The sequence below is a fragment of the Somniosus microcephalus genome, chromosome 12, assembly GCF_052327205.1.
Source record: "Somniosus microcephalus isolate GS21.2 chromosome 12, FLI_Smic_1.0, whole genome shotgun sequence".
NCBI lineage: Eukaryota > Metazoa > Chordata > Chondrichthyes > Squaliformes > Somniosidae > Somniosus > Somniosus microcephalus.
Window position 1 is genome coordinate 15691174 of NC_140998.1, and position 22122 is coordinate 15713295.

Genomic DNA, 22122 nt, shown 5'->3' on the forward strand with positions numbered 1-22122 from the left:
AAACCAGTCCCAAAGCAAAAATCTAAGCTGTGTGTCCCCCTTTAGGAAGCGCTGGTGTGGCCCGTTGTACTGCTGCACACACGTTCTTCCGTGCGTAGTTTGGAGAGGGTGTTGAGAGCGGCGACGTCCAAATCACAGATCGTGCATCAATTCAGGCGTTGCACGCCGAATGATGTCACGATCAGGGTCATTTAAATATGTACAGCGAGCGCAGGCAACGGCAGCATTGCCGACCTGCCCAAAATGGCGGCCGCGGCGTTCCGTGACAGAAGCAAGGAGACTGCATTTTTTTTTTTCGAAACCGGCCTTCGCGGCTCTAAAGGCTCCACTTTCCCGGCCAAAGCTGGCATCATTTAGTAGAGTAGCTTGGAGCATTGGACCACTATATAAGGCTTCCATTGATCAGCAAAACAGACTTGAAGGGCTGAATGGCCTACCCATATTCCGATGAAGCTAATTGTTGACAAGCTCATTGATCTCTTGCTCTTTTTCTTAACTCTTTCTCACACACGCTCTCTTGCTTTCTGTTACCTCCTCTCCTCCCCCTTTCAAATATATAACATCTTCTGCTGATCCTGCTCCTGCTGTCTTTAGAGATCACCACTGCAGCGATCTATCCTGTCCTTACGTCCGAGGTTGCATGTAACACCGTGTGTAAGGAGAACTCTGTAACTAAGCTAGCCTGAATCCAGGATGGTCCGAGCAGTTTATCAAAGGTAAGCTCCAGCTAGCTCGCTGTCCACGAAGGACCACTGCAGGACATTTTATCTAATCCTCGCACTGAGCCGATATTCCTCTACTTCCTACTGAATCGGGAATCCGTTTCTATTTTGCGTGCTTCAACTGAATCAGTATTTATATATTGGCTGTGGCCTCTAGAGTAACGTAAATCACCAGTGCGATTCCACTGCTTCGTGGGACCATTTTAACCTCGAGCTGCACCAAATGTTGGGTAGGTTTTGTACTTGCTTATTTCATTAATTTTTCTTTGTTTACACCAGTGTTAGGAAAATAGGAACAAGAGTAGGCTATTCAGCCCCTTGATGTTGTTCCGCCATTAACTCCATTAAGCTGCCTTGGCTCCATATCCTTTTATAGCAAAAATCTATCATTCTCAGATTTAAAATTATTAATTGAGCGAGCATCTACTGCTCTTTGTGGAAGAGAGTTCCGCACTTCGACCACCCTTTGTGTAAAGAAGTGTTTCCTAACTTCTCTCCTGAATGGCCTGGCTCTGACTTTAAGGTATGCCCCCTTGTCCTAGACTCCCCTACCAGCAGAATAAGTGTTTCTATCTATCCTATCAATTCTTTTCAAAATCCTTAAACACTTCAATCAAATCAACCCTTAACCTTCTGTATTCCAGGGAATACAAGCCTAGTTTATGTAATCTCTCCTCATAATCTAACCCTTCGAGCCTCAGTAACATTCTGGTGAATCTGTGCTGCACTTCTTCCGAGGCAAATAGAACCCTTTCTAAGGTGCGGGACTGCGCAACGTTCCCTCTATCTGTCTGGCTGCACAGCTCTCTGCCAGTCCTGCGCAGCCCAGGACCAGCTTTTTCATGTGCGAAACTGTGAATGGGCTGCGCAGTCCCTTAAAGGGACCGCGCACCCAAAAAACATTATGGGGAGCATTGGTACACAGTATTCCAGATGTGGTCTAACCAGGGCTTTGTATAGCTGTAGCATAACTTCTACCCCTTTATATTCTCGCCCTCTAGTTATAAAGGCTAACGTTTCACTAGCCTCTTTGATTTTTTAGTGATCTGTGTAAATCTCTTTGGTCTTCCACTGTTGCTAGCTTTTCACCATTTGAATGATATTCGGACCGATCCCTTTTTAGTCCAAAATGGAAGCGCACTTACCTGTGTTGAAATCCATCTGCCACAGTTTTGCCCGCTCACTTAATCTATCAATGTCTCTTTGCAACTTTATGCTCCTATTTACACTACTTACTATACCACCAATCTTAGTGTCATCGGCAAACTTGGGTATATAGCTCTCTGTTATGTTATCTAAGTCATTAATAAATATCGTGAATAGTTGAGAGCCCAGCACAGATCCTTGTGGGACACTGCTAGTCACTTCCTTCCAATTCGGGAACATACCCATTATCCCTTCTCTCTGTCTTCTACAGCCTAACCAATCTCCTAACCAGGTCAATCATTTGCCTTCAATTGCATTTAATTTTAGCTAGCATATATGGAACCTTATCGAATGCCTTCTGGAAGTCCATATAAACAACAGCCATAGACAATCCCTTGTCTACTACTTTAGTTACTTCCTCAAAAAATTCAATTAGGTTCGTTAGACATGACCTACCCTTTACAAATCCATGTTGGCTCTCTCTCATCAGCTCAAATCAGATAGCAAAGTTATGAAATTTCATAGAATCATAGAATGATACTGCACTGAAGGAGGCCATTCGGTCCATTGTACCTGTGCCGGCTCTTTGAAAGATAAAATACATCTTCAGCTTTATTGCTCACATGCTGATTCACATCTTTAAATGTCACCTTGTTGGGGATTTACTTGGTGTCCTTTATTCACTGCATTGGGCAACAGTCTGTTCCATAAGTTACCCCTTCAATGTGTTGTGAATCCCTTTGCTTATTAAGCACTTCTAGGTAGGTCGCAGCACAGATAGATGCAGTCACACTCCCTCTGCTCTGCCTCAGAAAACTGCCTTATCCCAACTTCAAGAAGGGCATCAGGGTAACATTTTTCCATTCTCTGACCCAATCCTAAAGTTTTGTTAGCTGTAACAGCTGAAATTATTTTGCTTAGTTACAGATTGATTTGAGGATCGATTCTTCTATTAAGTGCTGTTCCTGTGCCAGAGAGGACATGGGTAGCTTGCTCCTGGGTTACTGCAAATGGCACTCAGCTGGCATTAGGTCACACAAGCTACCACTTCACTCTCCAGGTTGGCATCCTTTCCTGAGTTCCTTATGGGAATCGCACCCTAAACAGCTACTTCCAAGTGGCAAATAGCCAAGTGTTGGGGGTGAAATAAACTAAATATTACTAGTTAGTACAGTAGTCATAACCCTAGAAGTGTGTGCAGAATATTGTCACCTCAATGACTGTCTGAACAACATATTGCACTATTTTAACCCACCTTCAATCTGTCCCATTAAACGATTTCTGGAAGATGAGCATGTTTAATGTAGCCTTTATATGAATTCTTGTAGTGCTGTGATCCGAATCACTCAGCAGCTCCCTCTGCTGGCTAGCTGAGGGACAGAAACGACAGCTACACTTGTGAATATTTCTGATACATTTGAGCAGAGTTTTGAATCCAAGCCGGTGCTGTTATAATTGGTGCAACCTTGGTCATCACTGGACTTTATGCTATTTATAAAGGATCAGAGAGCAATCACTGAACTATCCTTTTATTGAGCACCTATTGGTACTCTTGGCAGAGCTGTAGAATGATGTCTGCCCTGAACAGATCTGGAGTTATAGCTGGACTTATTAGGTAGGTCGCAGCACAGATAGATGCAGTCACACTCCCTCTGCTCTGTCTCAGAAAACTGCCTTATCCCAACCTCAAGAAGGGCATCAGGGTAACATTTTTCCATTCTCTGTGGCCTCATTTTAAATGAGCTTGGCAATTTAGTGATGGATTGAGAGCAGATATATGCTTTGGACCCAAATTCATGAGGAATTGGATTGAGACGTAGGTCTGTACTCGATTAATACTCGGGTCCCAGAGGTGAAAAGCCAGAGTCTGGCCCACAGTGAAGTAATTTCAGAATGGTGTATACCCTTGCTGAAACGATAGGCAGATTGCCTTCCATTTAGAAAGGGAACCACGTGAAACGGGTTGAAATACTAGCCCGGAGGTTGGGTGTTAACGTGCGAACACTGATAGCAAGTTCCTCATCGCTGCTATTTCAACAGGGGCAAAAACTGTTTATTTTAGCAAACCAGGCTTAATGGCCTGTCTCTCAGTTTATTCAGTATTTTCCCATCAATTTATTTTTAGTGGAAATTGGGAGCATTACTCATCCAGTCCATGCCTCGTGGTGCGCTTTTTTTTTTACTTTTCTGTCCTATACCTCGGCCTTTTTAAAAATAAAATCTTTTTGTCTGGTGTCTTGCTAGTCTCAACTACTCTTAACAAAACTGTTGTTTTATTCCTTTAGTAACACGATAGTTTCCTCTTGGTTTGAAATTCGGGCAACAGTTTTGAGCAAGGGAAAAGTCAATTTAATTTAAACAAGTTCAAAACAAGAAAATATCTGGGCGAGCGATCCGCTTTTCGCAACATTGATGCTTGCTGTCCCGCCCTCCGTCATTCTTGCGGACTACCTGGTACAATTTCTTGGCAGAGGGCGCTTTGCAGTTTTCTTGCCTTTTTTCGCCCTCCACCGTGTCATGCTGAAGTCCAGTTCCATGGACTCTGATCGCCCAATGGCCACGCGCTGAGACCGAGTGCAGGACTGTGTTAGACGTGGAGCATCACGGATGTTAACATCCGAGGGCCCGTGGCACTAGCTAATCTAAATGTCAGTGAATTGTAGGCGCTAAACCCCCCCAGGGTTGTCACCGGGAATATTGTGCATAATAGTACAATGCGTGATTGAAAACACTGCACTTAAATGAGAAATAATACCTGCCTTTAGACAATGCCTTGTGCTGTAATCTGAAAATGATTTACTCCTACAGTGCAGTGATTGTTGTGTGGGTAAATGTGGCAGTCATTCTGAGCCAGCAACATCTCCCCCAAACAACAATGAGATGAATGACTGACTAGTTAGTTACTGAAGTGTCTGCCTAGATCATAGGTTTGCAAAGTGGTGTCTGCAGACCCATGGGGATCTGCAAGATTATCGGATTTCAGTCGCCTGGAACCAGGCATACCATGAGCTTTGTGTCCCGAGAACTCGCCTCTGTATGGGTTGACTGGCGAGCATGTTTTTTCTGTTTCTGTATACTATGTGATGGTCTCTGCAATACCAGCACTGTTTTCCGTTTGGCAGCTCGCTCTGTCTTTTGGAGATTAGGGTAGCAGTCTCGGGAAGTGTGTCAGTATATTCAGGGGTCCACACACGCATGAAATTGGAACACCATTGGTCCAGATTATGAATTGACATCCTGGTGGGGAATGTGAGCCCATGATCTAGAAACAGGAATGTTACACTAACTGAGCCAGCTGACCATTAACCAATACATTAATGTGTGAAGTGTTTATCGTGTACTTTTTCAAATTTGCTCACTTTTGAGTTCCTCGCATCGCCGCCACCAGTAACATTACTACTACTACTTCACCTTAGTATTAATGCTGCTTAAATGCCATGTCCAGGTACAGTCCAAGATGGAAGAACAAAATCTGTCATTGTTTTGCCAGATCTTGAAGTATTTTTAGTAAATGTAAGGTGTTCTCTGACCAGCCTTTTCTACATCGGGTTCTGCTATTTGGTAGTTATAAATATTAATAGATGATCTTTAAATGATCTGTAGGATTTGTAGTACACTTTCCATTCTGTTAGCAGCGAGGTCTAAATTAAGATGTATTTCTTTGCTGCAGAAAACCGAGAAGACAGAATTCCTGAGTTTCTTTTACAAACACTGCATGCATGTTCTGACTGCCCCCTTGCTGGCGAATACCACTGAGGAGAAGCCCAGCAAAGGTGAGCCATCTCCATATAATGGTCAGTACCAATCACCATCTTACCTTCAGCGTGTGGCATGCAAATACACTTGTGTCGAAATGTTGCGTGGTGATGAAAAGAAAGACTTGCATTTCTATAGCCCCTTTCACGACCTCAAGCTTGCCCAAAGCGCTTTACAGCCAATGAAGTACTTTTGAAGTGTAGCCACTGTTGTAATGTCGGGAAACACGGCAGCCAATTTGCGCACAGCAAGCTCCCACAAACAGCAATGTGATAATGACCAGATAATCTAATTTTTCTTTGTTCTGTTGATTTGTGGGATAAATATTGGCCAGGACACCGGGGATAATTCCCCTGCTCCTCTTCAAAATAGTGCCGTGGGATCTTTTATGTCCGCCTGAGCGAGCAGACGTTTAACGTCTCATCCAAAAGACGGCACCTCCGACTGTGCAGCACTCCCTCAGTACTGCACCGGAGTGTCGGCCTAGAATTTTGTGTTCAAGTCTCTGGAGTTGCCTGTCTCTGAAATCCAGCAGCACTGGCTGTGATGAGCTTTTGTTTTGTCAGTTCCTAGGCAACAGCGCTCAGCTTGAGGAAAAGAAACTGACAATGCATGCCTCATCACAAACACGCTGCTTGCCAGTGAGTCAGATACCTGTCTCTCTTAACTCCGATCAGCAAAGTAACGATACGTAATTACCTTTTCAAATACTATGGGGTTTTTTCCCCAGTTTGTTTTCAGTTGGCGCCTTTCCCACATTCCCAGCTGGCCATCCATAAAATAAAAGGTGCTGCTGTTGGCTCTAGATTGTGCGACATGGACCACACCACTGAGGCTGTTGTAGAACCAAGTTAAAGAGACTGACTTTTGGTGGGAGAAAGACCACAGGACTGAACTGTTGGTGTTGAGAAGCACGCTTGAGAGGTAAAGCCTCCAGAGTAAGGATAGGTGTTCATTTTCTTGCTCTGTATGTTTAACTTTTATTGAGTGTTTTTAATACTTATGGTGCAGTTTAAAGTTAAGTGGAGCTTGGCTCGGAGAATTGGAGAGCAGAGCTACTTCTGTGAGGTGTGGTTGGAGGAACTCGAGTTGCAAGATGTACCGGATTGTTTTGCTGCATCTCAGAGTCATGTGTGTACAACTTGAAAATGTTACGTCTGTGGAAAGACGTTTTGGGTTTTAAATTTTTCTGCATGATTGCTTGGTTTTGCTGAGGCAAACTTCTTGAGACATGAGCCTCTAGGTCGGTACAACCCAGATACGTACACACTTTAGTGAAGTGCTCTGAATACGTTTCAGGTCATTATGGCAAGTGCTAATATTTGCTGATTAAAGTTCTTTTTCTTCTTTATTTTCATCCTCTACCTAATTTAACTTTCAATTCCTTGAAGCTCATTTAAAGACTGATTTCGTTTTCCAAACAAAAGGTTTGTACAAGTGGCTGGGGAAGACATAGTCACTTCTGCCCTTGTTATCATTAAGGGCTCCCCAAGTTAGATGTACATGCAGACGAAGGTTCTCTTCATTATCCCAACAGCCTCCATTAATCCAAACACAGAAAAGCAACAACTATTCAACGGGTGTGAGTTAGTGGGTGGGTGGGTAGGTAGTTGGGTGGGTGGGTGAGCTGGTGGGTAGGTGAGTTGGTGGGTGGGTGTGTGGGTGAGTGAGTTAATGGGTGGGTGAGTGAGTTAATGGGCGGGTGAGTGAGTTAGTGAGCGGGTGGGTGAGTTAGTGGGTGGGTGAGTTAGTGGGTGGGTGAGTGAGTGGGTGAGTGAGTTAGTGGGTGGGTGAGTTAGTGGGTGTGTGAGTTAGTGAGTGGGTGAGTGAGTTAGTGAGTGGGTGGGTGAGTGAGTTAGTGAGTGGGTGGGTGAGTTAGTGGGTGGGTGAGTGAGTTAGTGGGTGGGTGAGTTAGTGGGTGTGTGAGTTAGTGAGTGAGTGGGTGAGTGAGTTAGTGGGTGGGTGGGTGAGTGAGTTAGTGAGTGGGTGAGTGAGTTAGTGGGTGAGTGAGTTAGTGGGTGGGTGAGTGAGTTAGTGGGTGGGTGAGTTAGTGGGTGTGTGAGTTAGTGAGTGGGTGAGTGAGTGAGTGAGTGGGTGAGTGAGTTAGTGAGTGGGTGAGTGAGTTAGTGGGTGAGTGAGTTAGTGGGTGGGTGAGTTAGTGAGTGGGTGGGTGAGTTAGTGAGTGGGTGAGTGGGTGGGTGAGTTAGTGAGTGGGTGGGTGAGTTAGTGGGTGGGTGAGTTAGTGGGTGGGTGAGTTAGTGAGTGGGTGGGTGAGTTAGTGAGTGGGTGGGTGAGTTAGTGGGTGGGTGAGTTAGTGGGTGAGTTAGTGGGTGGGTGAGTTAGTGGGTGGGTGAGTTAGTGGGTGGGTGAGTTAGTGGGTGGGTGAGTTAGTGGGTGGGTGAGTTAGTGGGTGGGTGAGTTAGTGGGTGGGTGAGTTAGTGGGTGGGTGAGTTAGTGGGTGGGTGAGTTAGTGGGTGAGTGAGTTAGTGGGTGAGTGAGTTAATGGGTGGGTGAGTGAGTGAGTTAGTGAGTGGGTGTGTGAGTTAGTGAGTGGGTGGGTGAGTTAGTGGGTGTGTGTTTTATTTGCCTACACACAAGCCATAAAAGTTGGAAAATATGTGCTTTGATTCCGAGTCCTATAGGAACTGCATTTCCTTACACTTTAACTGTGTTAGTATGTGCAGTTTGATTGTTGTAGTCTGGTTTTAAGACTCTTCATCCCCCTCTTCCCCCCTCTCCCACCCCCCCCCCCCCGCCCCATCTCCGAGCCATTGTGTTGCTCGCAATTGGGTGTGTAGGATGCTAGTTATACTGCCAGATTTAGTGTCGCTGATCGCAACAGCATAATGTTTAAATGTGATGGGTTGTTGTGTTACGAAAGGGACAACGTGACATTTCAAGGAATGTGATCTCCCAATTACTTCATATTTTTGTGTGTGCTTAGAAAATAACTTCAATTGAGCAGAGCTGCTATTGTCAGAGCTTGTAGAAAACTCGTGCAGGATTTTGAGAACCGTGACCATAGGCAATGCCGCTAGCCTTTCTCCTTCAGAACATCTTGTTGCATTCTGCTTCATGTGGTTCTGTTCCAGCTACTGATTTTCAGAGCCCCACCCACCCACCCAACTCCAAAGAAAACCCCTGTTATTCATGCAGTCATTCATAAAATTCAGTTTCAATGATACCAAACATCTGAGTTTTTATTTAGCTGCTCCTTTAGAAGTGCTTCCTGTGGTAGACCAGAAGTGAAGGACTTCCTCTGGAGCCATCTGCACCGTCCTGTACCAGAGAAGAAAGACTAACGGTGTCACCCATAGTCTTAAAAGGCCGTAGGTATGTAAAGGTCTGACATCAGCTGCTTTGCTCAGCAGAAACCGGAATTGAGCTCGCCGTTTCTTCTCAGTTGCAACAGTCACAGGAAGGGAGGACGTTAAAAATCAGCCGAACCTGTATGCAGTTGAACATGGGGATGAACAAGTGATGGTTAATCTATTAAATGACTACTTGATTTTTTTTCCAACCAGGGAGGACACTAACTGTATACAGGAAACTTTGTGCTATCCGGCAATCTGGAGCCACCGGCAAAAATCAGCAGCCCTTTTTTATCCTTTTTGTTTGTTTTTTTTGCTTTGTTTGAACAGTCAAGCTGTGCAAGGTCTGTAGCTATAGCAACAGCTTCAGCTACAGAGCTTTAGGGCCACACCTGAGTGTTTAGAAGCTGTTGCTAAGCAACAGTGTTTGTTGTCAAATACGGAGATAAGAATCTCCGTATCTCTCAACATTAACTCGGGAGAGTACGGCAATTTTGAGGCAACGGCAGCAGCTCGGTCCCGTGGGTGCCAGATAGCGCACAGTTTCCTGTAGTATCCAACATCAAGCACACGTGTGTCCTGCGGGCTTTGATACTGAAGTAGAAGTTCTAGATAAGCCGCGAGGGCTGAAAACCAGTAAATACCAGATATTTGTGATGCACTGGCAATAATTTTCAGAGGGTTGATGAAGGGGTAGATCTTGCCTGACCAACCTTCTGAATCTTTTTTTGGGAGAGGTGATATCCAATATTGATAAGGGAAAGAAAGAAAGACTTGCATTTCTATAGCGCCTTTCACGACCACCGGACGGCTCAAAGCGCTTTACAGCCAATGAAGTACTTTTTGAAGTGTAGTCGCTGTTGTAATGTGGGAAACACGACAGCCAATTTGCGCACAGCAAGCTCCCATATAGTGTCGTGGACTTCCAAAAGGGCTGTAATAAAGTATTGTACAAAAGGTTCCTTTTATAAACGATCAGTAGATATCGCAGGTAAGACCTGGATATGGATTATGTGCTGGCTCAAGCAAAGAGCAGCGATAACATAAGACTTAGGAGCAGGAGTCAGCCATTTGGCCCTTCGAGCCTGCTCCGCCATTCAGTAAGATCATGGCAGATCTTCTACCTCATCTCCACTTTCCTGCACTATCCCCATATCCCTTGATTCCCTTAATATTCAAAAATCTATCGATCTCTGTCTTGAATATACTCAACGACTGAGCCTCCACAGCCCTCTGGGGTAGAGAATTCCAAAGATTCACCACCCTCTGAGTGAACAAATTTCTCCTCATCTCAGTCTTAAATGGCCAACCCCTTATTCTGAGACTGTGACCCCTGGTTCTAGACTCCCCAGCCAAGGGAAACATCCTCCCTACATCTACCCTGTCAAGCAATAAGCCTAAAGGAAGCTCAATCACAGTTGGATCCATGCTCCTCTTCCTAGTATGCATAAATGACCTGGACTTACAGTCCTAATGCAAACTAGAGGCAGCCAAGATCTTGCAAAGGGAGCTGAACGAAGTTTGTGCTTGGACTAATCAGTGACTGATGAAGGTCAGTGCCAAAAAATGCAAAGGGCTGCATATATTGGGAGTAAAAATAGAGAGAATGTGGGATAGGACTTGCCATTGGGGGAGATTGACAGAAACCTGGAGTCTTAGTTGACTTGTCACTTTGCATGTCTAAACAGTGAGAAGTGGCAATAAACAAGGCAAATAGGATGCTGGGAAAAGTTGTGAAATCAACTGAGTTGAAGTCCCCAGAGGTAATGCTGAAGATATACAGTGCCTCAGTCAGGCATCACCTGGAGAACTGCGTACACTACAACATAAGGGGCCATCCAGGCACTAGCAGCTGTGCAGAGGAAAGCAACAAGTTTGGTCGAGAGTTGTGAGGGAGAATTTGATACAAGTAGGGTCCTACAGCCTCAAAGTGTGTCAGGGGATCTTGTTACGGTATGCAAGATACTTGATGGAATAGAGGAAATTAAACGCAATTAAATTTGAATATTCAGATCTGCCAGGGCAGCAGGATAAAAACGCACAGGTTCAGGGTCGTGAAGAGCAAATTTAACGGGCGTTAGGAAATACTTCTTTAAACAGAGCCTAGTCAAAAGCTGGAATCGGTTACTAGGAAAATGGTTCAAGCCAGGACAAGGCTCGTTTAAGAAACCAGTAGACTCTAATGAGAAGATGGTGGAGTTGGTGTTTTGGAAGGTTGAGATCCAATATGTGAAGAACTACCTTCATCCAAAACTGTCTTGTGACCCTTTATATTATGGGGCAAGTTACCAAAGTAATTCTATCCGATGTTTCTGTTTCCATAAACCATGAGAGCGCAATGTTCAACTGCTTTATGTACATCTGAACGCAGGAGTGAACTTGCTGACTTTCAGAACTAACTGGTCATTCATCTCGTTGCAGTTCGTGGGATCTCGTGCACAAAATGGTTGCCTCATTTGCCTACACAACAATGATCATTGTAGTTCAAGGTAATTCATTGTATGAAATATAAAATGAAAAATACTCTTGAATTATGTGGTAGTTATAACCAGACACTGGCAGGTGCTATTTAATTACATGACGGAAATTAAATCTAGACTGATGTGGTGTCATTGAGTGACGTAGTAATGTTGATACAATGACTGTGATATAGGTGAAAGCTTAATGAAGGCGATTGCAAAAGTGAACCTGAAGTTGTCTCTCAGCATATACCATATAATTGGCTCTTTCATATCTGTATGCTATTACCAGGGATTTCTGGACAATGACTCTGGGAAAAATACATTATAATTCAAGAGTATTTTTAATTTTATATTTCATACAATGAATTACTTTGAAGTGCAATGACCAATGTTGTGTAGGCAAATGGGGCAACCGTTTTTGTACCGAAGTAGATCCCACAAACAGCAATGAGTTGGTACTGTTTTTTTTCATTGATGTTGGTTAAGACACTGAGAATTCCCTGCTCCACTACAAAAATGACCATAGATCTTTAACTTGAAGCGCTGGAGTAGGTCCCTACCTCAAAGCAGTTGTGCAGTGGAGTGTCAGCTTCAGTGTGCTTAAGTCCTGGTGTGGAGCTTGAATAAAAAAGAAAGACTTGCATTTATATAGTGCCTTTCACAACCACTGGACGTCCCAAAGCGCTTTACATCCTTTTTGAAGTGTAGTCACTGTTGTAATGCAGGAAATGCAGCAGTCAATTTGCACACAGCAAGCTCCCACAAACAGCCATATGTTAATGACCAGCTAGTGATGTTGATTTGAGGGATAAATATCGGCCAGGACACCAGGGATAACTCTGCTGCTCCTCTTCGAAATGTGCCATGAGATCTTTTACGCCCACCTGAGAGAGCAGACAGGGCCTCGGTTTAACATCTCATCCGAAAGACGACACCTCCGACAGTGCAGCACTCCCTCAGCACTGCACTGGAGTGTCAGCCTAGATTTTTGTGCTCAAGACTCTGGAATGGGACTTGAACCCACAACCTTCTGACTCAGAGGCAAGGGTGCCACCCACTGAGCCACAGGTAACATTCTTAAAAGTAGATGGTTGTTTCCTTTATAGAATGTTTCTTGAGAAGCAGAGCACCATATGATCATGATGTAGAATTAGTTTAGGTTAATCTAAAAAATAACCATATTATGCACCAGTACGGTGAGTTATCATGTGATTTCCATCAGATTACTAGAAAATTAAACAGTACATATTGTCATAATTCTCTTGGTACTGCACCCTTGCATTTTCTGTAGCTGCTGATGGACCATCTCATTCTGTTAGAAGTTTTTATCTATCACGTTTGTATAGCACCCTGTCGGTGTCTCAAACATCCCAAGGTATTTCACATTGAGCAAATTACATTGTGCAGTTATTGCTACGTGGTCAAACACAGCGACCATTTTGTGCACAGCAAGGTCCTACAAGCTGCAAAGACATGAATGACCAATGTTCCCTCTAAGCTGCAAGCGTGCACGCAACAATCTTGGAAGGTACCACCCCGGCCGCTCACAAGCTCTCCAAAACACACTGCATGCACAGCGGCTGCACAAGAAGTGTAAAGGTACCGCTCATTGAAAAACTTGGCAGCGCACAACAACGAAATTTTCAAGGGATCATTGTGAATGACCAGTTAACCTGTTTTTGGTGTTGCTTTTGAGAGAGGATGGCATAAAGCTTCAGAGACTTTTTAAATGTCATGGCTGGGAACTTTTTAACAGGGAAAAAGCTTATATGAGAAGCCAATCACTATTATAAACTTAGTATCAATCTGCCAATCTATAGTTTGCAGCTTTGAAAACCAATGATTTCTGTTATAATGTATTGCACTTTGTCATCTTAAAGTTACATTGTCCATTATGCTTCTTGACTTTCATTACACAGCTTTTCTGTTTTCTTTAACAGCAAGGTAAATGATTCAAGGCAATCGGATTTGTAGCCTGTTCCACTCGATTAGAATTTGAGGGAAAAAAAGCATTACTTTTAACAAATTGTTCAGACCACATTCTTGTTTTACTCTGCAGATGACTTCCAGACAGCTCAGCTTTTGGCCTTAATTTTGGAATTACTCACCTTCTGCGTGGAGCACCACACCTATCATATCAAGAACTACATTATAAACAAAGACATTCTCCGGAGAGTGCTTGTACTCATGGGCTCAAAGCATGCCTTTGTGGCATTATGTAAGTCATAGTCTGATTTTTAATTCATTTGCTGTTCTTTCTAAAATTTTGCGTTTTTTATTAGTTTGAGTATTTTAATTTATACCTGTATTTACTTTTAATTTCAGGTGCACTTCGCTTCATGAGAAAGATAATCGGGTTGAAAGACGAGTTCTACAATCGCTACATTATGAAAGCCTTTCTGTTTGAAGCTGTGGTGAAGGCATTTCTGAACAACGGGTCCCGCTATAACTTGCTGAATTCAGCAATTATTGAAATGTTCGAGTTCATCAGAGTGGTGAGTGTGCCTATGTCACTGCCAAATAAATGAAGCTGATGGTGTGGGAACTGGGGCAGAGCGCGCAGGTTCAGTCCTCTGTTCTGCTGTACCCAATCTGGGCCACAGTGCCACAGAGAGCAGCCACACCAAGGGGCAGGTTCAGTCCTCTGTTCCACCGAGTGCCCCATCTCGGCCACACCATACAGAGAGCAGCCGCACCAAGGGGCAGGTTCAATCCTCTGTTCCAACGAGCGCCCCATCTCGGCCACACTGTACAGAGAGCAGCCACGCCAAGGGGCAGGTTCAGTCCTCTGTTCCAACGAGCGCCCCATCTCGGCCACACTGTACAGAGAGCAGCCACGCCAAGGGGCAGGTTCAGTCCTCTGTTCCAACGAGCGCCCCATCTCAGCCACACTGTACAGAGAGCAGCCACGCCAAGGGGCAGGTTCAGTCCTCTGTTCCGCTGAGCGCCCCATCTCCACCACATTTTACAGAGAGCAGCCGCACCAAGGGGCAGGTTCAATCCTCTGTTCCGCTGAGCGCCCCATCTCCACCACATTTTACAGAGAGCAGCCGCACCAAGGGGCAGGTTCAATCCTCTGTTCCGACGAGCGCCCCATCTCAGCCACATTTTACAGAGAGCAGCCGCTCCAAGGGGCAGGTTCAGTCCTCTGTTCCGCTGAGTGTCCCATCTCGGCCACATTGTACAGAGTGCTATCAAGGGGGCAGGGAAAGTAGGATGCAGAGTCTCCAGCAGTCTGCTGCCGTGCATCTTCTGGTAGTGGATCATCAAGAGCGAGGGAGCGAGCAGACCGCTTCGTCATCCTTCCCAGACGGGAGCTGCAGCTTACGGGTGAATTTCAGGTTGCAGGTTCTGCAGCGGCTTCTCAGTTCAAATTTGTTTTACTTACTGTAACAGTGGAGAAAAGGAACAGCCACAAATACTGGCAATATGAAAATAACAGAAAATATACACAACAGGCCTGTCAGCATCTGAACGAGAAAAGACAGGTAGACGCTTTAGCCTTTCATAATCTTGGCATTTTCTGTTTTTAGTATTTTCACAAGGAAGATGGAATCAATTCTGTGCTATAAATTATATGAACCTCAAATTAGCTGAGTCCAACTTGAGTGCATTTCCATTGTAGAGACCTGAAAATCAAACCGCATGAATTTTTAACGCACACAAATATTCTTAATTGAAAAGTAGTATTTGTATGTTTTTATTAATAGCTAAAACCTAGCGCCTTGTTCTTTTATACAGGAAGACATCAAGTCTCTAACAGCTCATGTCATAGAAAATTACTGGAAAGCACTTGAAGACGTGGATTATGTGCAGACGTTCAAAGGACTGAAACTGCGTTACGAGCAGCAAAGGGAAAGGCAGGATAATCCAAAACTTGACAGGTGAGGCTTTTTAATAAATATTGGCTAATATTTTCCGGGGCCCATGACCTCCTACATGGCTGTAAATGCCCCGCAAGTTCCGGGTTTCTGCGTGGGCTGCGCGTGCGCGAAAGCCCGGAACTTGCGATCTGTCAAGTTTCAGCTTGACAGATCATCCACATCCCCGGGAAATGGACATTCGCTGGCGGAGAGTCGGGCTACTGCCCGGCGAATACCCGTGAAACTCTTACGCCTGGCAAAAGCAGGCGTAGGGCCTTCGTCTACCAGCGTAAGAGTTTAAATTTAAAGAAGAAATTTTAAAAAAATTATTTAAACATAAAAGAACTTTAAAATTAGTTATAGGTTATTTTTAGCCCCTTTAAAACATTTAAATTTATTTTTCAAAAAATAAAATTTTTGTTTTAAATGTTTAATTTAATTGTATTTTAATTTTTTTGAACATGTAATTTATTTTTATTTAACTGGTGTGTAATTTTTTTTTAGGGAATTCCTGTTATGCTTCCAGGGATTCCGTACACAAATGGAATCCCCATAAGCATAATGGGGATCTCCCTTTTTCATTGGTTGGCCTGGCCCACGTGATCCTGGGGCGCTTGCGAACCGGATGTGCCCCTGGGATACCTGGGCCTTTACGCATGCATACGCGTAGAGACCCCCGGAGCGCGAGTCGACAAACCCCCGGGACCAGCGGGTAGGTTCGTACTTTTCTTGCAGTTCGGAGGCATTCGCCTGCGGGAAGCCTCCGACCGCAAATTCAGGCCCACTATTTCTCTTCCTTGAGAACTCATAGAGTCATAGAGTTTTACAGCACAGAAAGAGGCCCTTCGGCCCATCGTGTCCGCGCCGCCCATCCATCCCTGTCCAGTCTAATCCCATTTTCCAGCATTTGGTCCATAGCCTTGTATGCAATGGCATTTCAAGTGCTCATCCAAATGCTTCTTGAATGTTGAGGGTTCCTGCCTCTACCACCCTTTCAGGCATTGAGTTCCACATTCCAACCACCCTCTGGGTGAAGAAGTTCCTCCTCAAATCCCCTCTAAATCTCCTGCCCCTTACCCTGAATCTATGCCCCCTTGTTATTGACCCCCCTACTAAGGGGAAAAGTTCCTCTCTATCTACCCTACCTATGCCCCTCATCATTTTGTACACCTCAATCAGGTCCCCCCTCAGCCTTCTTTGCTCCAAGGAAAACAACCCCAGCCTGTCCAACCTCTCTTCATAGCTGAGGCACTCCATCCCAGGTAACATCCTGGTGAATCTTCTCTGCACCCTCTCCAAGGCAATCACATCCTTTCTATAGTGAGGCGACCAGAACTGCACACAGTACTCCAGCTGTGGCCTCACCAGCGTTTTGTACAGCTCCATCATAACCTCCCTGCTCTTATATTCCATGCCTCGGCTAATGAAGGCAAGTATCCCATATGCCTTTTTAACCACCTTATCTACCTGTTCCGCTGCCTTCAGGGATCTATGTACATGTACACCAAGGTCCCTCTGACCCTCTGTACTTCCTAGGGTCCTACCACTCATTGTGTATTCCCTTGCCTTATTTGTCCGTCCAAAATGCATCACCTCGCACTTTTCAGGGTTAAATTCCATTTGCCACTTTTCCGCCCATCTGACCAACACGTTTATATCGTCCTGTAGCCTGAGGCTTTCCTCCTCGCAATTTACCGCCCCACCAATTTTCGTGTCATCTGCGAACTTACTGATCATACCTTTTACATTCTCATCCAAGTCATTTATGTAGATCACAAACAATAAGGGACCCAGCACCGATCCCTGAGGTACCCCACTGGACACAGGCTTCCAGTCACAAAACCAACCTTCGACCATCACCCTCTGTCTCCTGCCACTCAGCCAGTTTAGGATCCAACGCGCCAAGGCACCCTGGATCCCATGGGCTCTTACCTTCTTGACCAGTCTCCTATGCGGGACTTTGTCAAAAGCTTTACTGAAGTCCATGTAAACCACATCCACAGCATTTCCCTCATCCACCCCCCTAGTCACCCCCTCGAAAAATTCAATCAGATTTGTCAGACATGATTTACCCTTGACAAAGCCATGCTGACTATCCCCGATTAATCCTTGCCTCTCCAAGTGGAGACTAATTTTGTCCCTCAGAATTTTTTCCAATAATTTCCCTACCACAGATGTTAGGCTCACTGGCCTGTAATTCCCTGGTTTATCCCTGCTACCCTTCTTGAATAATGGTACTACGTTAGCTGTTCTCCAGTCCTCTGGTACATCCCTTGTGGCCAGAGAGGTTCTGAAAATTTGTGTCAGAGCCCCTGCAATCTCCTCCTTTGCCTCCCACAGCAGCCTGGGATACATCTCGTCCGGGCCTGGGGATTTATCCACTTTTTGGCCTGCTAAAACCGCTAGCACCTCCTCCCTCTCGATGCTAATATGTTCAAGTATGTCACAGTCCCCTTGCCCGATTTCTATGTCTGCGTCGTCTTTCTCCATAGTGAACACAGATGCAAAAAATTCATTTAAAACCCCGCCTACATCATCTGGCTCTACACAGATTGCCACTTTGGTCCCTAATGGGCCCTACCCTTTCCCTGGTTATCCTCTTGCCCTTAATATACTTATAAAACGTCTTAGGATTTTCCTTTATTTTGCTCGCCAGTGTTATTTCATGGCCCCTCCTCGCCCTCCTAATTTCTTTTTTAAGTATGCCCCTGCATTTTTTTATACTCCTCTAGGGCTTCTTCCGTCTTTAGTCTTTTGTAACTGCCAAAAGCCCCCCTTTTATTTCTAATGCATTTTTGTATATCCCTTATCATCCAAGGTTCCCTTTGCTTGTTGGTCCCACCCTTGACCTTTACAGGAACATGTTGGCGTTGTACTCTCTCTATTTCCCTTCTGAAAGTCTCCCACTGTTTTGATGTGGATTTTCCTATAAGTAGCTGCTCCCAGTCCACTTTGGCCAGATCCTGCCTTATCATATTAAAATCGGCCCTCCCCCAATTTAGAACCCTTATTTCCGGGCCGTCTTTGTCTTTTTCCATGACCACCTTAAATCTCACCGAATTATGGTCACTGTCGCCAAAATGCTCTCCTACTGACACTTCCACCACTTGCCCGGCTACATTCCCCAGAATTAGGTCCAGTACCGCCCCCTCTCTTGTAGGACTTTCTACATGTTGGCTCAAAAAGCTCTCCTGGATGCACTTTAAGAATTCTCCTGTGTAAGCCTTGGCTCAGTGGGCCGCACCCTCTCGCCTCCGAGTAAGAAGGTTGTGGGATCGAGTCCCACTCCAGAGACTTGAGCACAGAAATCTAGGCTGACACTCCAGTGCCGTCCTGAGGGAGTGCGGCACTGTCGGAGGTGCCGTCCTGAGGGAGTGCGGCACTGTCGGAGGTGCCGTCCTGAGGGAGTGCGGCACTGTCGGAGGTGCCGTCCTGAGGGAGTGCGGCACTGTCGGAGGTGCCGTCCTGAGGGAGTGCGGCACTGTCGGAGGTGCCGTCCTGAGGGAGTGCGGCACTGTCGGAGGTGCCGTCCTGAGGGAGTGCGGCACTGTCGGAGGTGCCGTCCTGAGGGAGTGCGGCACTGTCGGAGGTGCCGTCCTGAGGGAGTGCGGCACTGTCGGAGGTGCAGTCCTGAGGGAGTGCGGCACTGTCGGAGGCGCAGTCCTGAGGGAGTGCGGCACTGTCGGAGGCGCAGTCCTGAGGGAGTGCGGCACTGTCGGAGGCGCAGTCCTGAGGGAGTGCGGCACTGTCGGAGGCGCAGTCCTGAGGGAGTGCGGCACTGTCGGAGGTGCAGCCCTGAGGGAGTGCGGCACTGTCGGAGGTGCCGTCCTGAGGGAGCGCTGCACTGTCGGAGGTGCAGCCCTGAGGGAGTGCGGCACTGTCGGAGGTGCCGTCCTTCGGGTGAGACGTTAAACCGAGGCTCATCTGTGCTCTCAGGTGGACGTAAAAAAATCCCAAGGCACTATTTTAAAGAAGAAAATGCTGGAAACAATTAGATTTGAGCTCCTGTTCTCTGGATTGCTATTCCAGTGATTTATCACTACCGGGTCTTGAATTTTAAATTCCCACTATGTAAAAGCATCCTAACACTTTTTTTCCCCTCTGGCATACAGTATGCGCTCCATCTTGCGGAATAACAGGTACCGACGAGACGCCCGCACCCTGGAGGAAGAGGAGGAGATGTGGTTCAACACGGATGAGGATGAAATGGAAGACGGAGAGCCAGTTCTACTACCAACTGACAAGTCAAAAAATGACGACGAAATCATGGACCATTTTGGCAAATTTATGGAGAGGAAAAAATGTATGGAATCTGCCAATTAAGTGTAAATTCTTTTTTTTTATTACTCGACTGCAGGAACATAAAAAGACAAGTGGCTATCAGTTTGAGCAGTACCCTCTACGTACAGAAAGTTTCCCCGATGCCAGTTCTTTCACAATCGCGAATGTCTCATTACTGTGTGTGGCAGGCAGGAATGAATTATGGCACTGAATGAACAACCTGCTCGCAAAACCATCTAACGAAGCAGCTCCACAATGGCCTGTTGGGTAAAAGGCAGCATGTGGTGCACTGAAGGGGGCATTAGACTTGGCTTTTGCATCACTGGGCTAGGGAGTTGGGGGGGGGGGGCGGCGGAGGGACCCGGGGAGTGTAAATCGGTCCAAGTCCTCACTCTGACCATTATCCGATGACTGCTGCTGGGAAGTGCTCGTACGTGGATGCCAGAGGAGGACAGGACTGGTCTTGGCTGTGGTGCCCCCACACCAAAGGGTGAGTAGGTTGCTGACGCTCACTCTCGCGAGAAGAATGGCCCTTGGGTGAAGGGGAGGGGTTGCTGCTGGCATCCATGGAACTGCACCGTAGTAACAGTCGGTATCTGCAGGAGAGGAAGGAAGAAATTGGAAAGAGAGCTCTGTGTGTATATAGTGGGTCCAAAAGCACCATTCTAGCTTGTAGAGCTAGTTATTGTATCGTTTGTAAATGTGAAATTACTCTTTACACCAAGGTTCCCTCTAATTTTCTTTTGGCCCGCGTGGCTTTCAATAAGGTCCCACATAAGAGATTAGCGTGTAAAGTTAAGGCACATGGGATTGGGGGCAAGGTATTGACTTGGATAGAGAACTGGTTGGCAGACAGAAAGCAGAGAGTTGGATTAAACTGGTCTTTTTCCGAGTAGCAGGCAGTGACTAGTGGGGTGCCGCAGGGATCGGTCCTAGGACCCCAGCTATTCACAATATATATTAATGATCTAGACAAGGGAACTAGATGTAATATCTCCAAGTTTGCAGACGACACAAAGCTGGGTGGGCGTGTGTGCTGTGAGGAGGATGCCGAGAAACTCCAGGATGATTTGGACAAGTTGGGTGATTGGGCAGAAGCATGGCAGATGCAATATAACGTGGATAAATGTGAGGTTATCCACTTTGGTGTCAAAAACAGGAAGGCAGATTATTATCTGAACGGCAATAGATTGGGAGAAGGGGAAGTGCAACGAGACCTGGGTGTCCTTGTGCACCAGTCGCTGAAGGTAAGCATGCAGGTGCAGCAGGCGGTTAAGAAGGCAAATGGTATGTTGGCATTCGTAGCGAGAGGGTTTGAGTACAGGAACAAGGATGTCTTGCTGCAGTTGTACAGGGCCTTGGTGAGACCACACCTTGAGTATTGTGTGCAGTTTTGGTCGCCTTATCTGAGGAAGGATGTTCTTGCCATGGAAGGAGTGCAGCGAAGATTCACCAGGCTGATACCTGGGATGGCAGGAATGACGTATGAGGAGAGATTGGGTCGATTGGGCTTATATTCGCTGGAGTTTAGAAGAATGAGAGGGGATCTCATTGAAACTTATAAAATTCTGACAGGACTGAACAGACTAGATGCAGGAAGAATGTTCCCGATCGCCGGGGAGTCCAGAACCAGGGGTCACAGTCTAAAGATAAGGGGTAGGCCATTTAGGACTGAGATGAGGAATTTCTTCACCCAGAGAGTGGTGAACCTGTGGAATTCTCTACCACAGAAGGCAGTGGAGGCCAATTCATTAAATATATTCAAGAAGGAGTTGGATATATTTCTTAAGGCTAAAGGGATATGGGGAGAAAGCAGGGACAGGGTACTGAATTTGGATGATCAGCCATGATCGCATTGAATGGCGGAGCAGGCTCGAGGGGCCGAATGGCCTTCTCCTGCTCCTATCTTCTGTGGCCCCTTTATTGGGCTGTGCAGGCCATTCAAAATTCACGCTTGCGCAGTTTTTCTATTTAAAAGCCGGCTGACCGGCTGCGCGGGACCTTCAGAGCGCCGCGCAGCTTAAAGGGAACATTGCATTACACATTAAATTAAACTGTCAATTAGCCGAACAAAGTTCGGGTCTAGCATACAAACTGAACTCCCCCCACAAAATTTCAGAAGAGCCAATATATTGAAAGGAAGCTAATCGATGGGGGGTTTTCTGATTTTTGCTTTGATTAGATTCTACTTCTTACCCACTTTATTCACTTTTAGAATGATAGAAATGTCAACACAGCAGAAAGCTGTTTGGTCCCTCGAGCCTGTGTCGTTGCTATTGCACCCTCTGTGGCTGACTACTCTGATTCCTGCTTTCTCCGTGACCTACAGAGCAGATCCCCATTACTTAAATTGTTTTCTACATTCTGTTCTGATTTTCACTTCTGTGCATTGTATGAAATTCACTTTATATGAAAAAATATTCACCGCCTGCATTATTTTTAGATATTTTTTATGAATTTAGTGTTTTGCAGGAGAAATTTACTGGGAATACTAATGCCAGAGAAAGGGTTATATTTGCACTTTAAGTTGAACACTTAAAGATCTTGTTCACTCAAGCCTCCTATGAATTCAGTTGTCACG

The 22122-nt window shown here is 45.7% G+C and overlaps 1 protein-coding gene across 5 annotated transcripts in view; it reads left to right on the plus strand.

The window, feature by feature from the left end:
• The window catches only part of LOC147109043 (serine/threonine-protein phosphatase 4 regulatory subunit 3A), a 144968-nt gene that overhangs the window by 117589 nt on the left and 5257 nt on the right, over window positions 1–22122 (plus strand). For 2 of the 5 annotated variants that reach the window (XM_086002604.1, XM_086002606.1), the window contains 5 exons: window positions 5539–5641; window positions 13457–13615; window positions 13723–13892; window positions 15139–15281; window positions 19373–19563. In XM_086002604.1, the coding sequence (XP_085858730.1) occupies window positions 5539–5641; window positions 13457–13615; window positions 13723–13892; window positions 15139–15281; window positions 19373–19563 (766 nt within the window). Of the gene's footprint in view, window positions 1–5538; window positions 5663–13456; window positions 13616–13722; window positions 13893–15138; window positions 15282–19372; window positions 19586–22122 lie in introns of all 5 variants that reach the window. The other 3 variants (XM_086002603.1, XM_086002605.1, XM_086002607.1) reach the window with 2 other exon arrangements.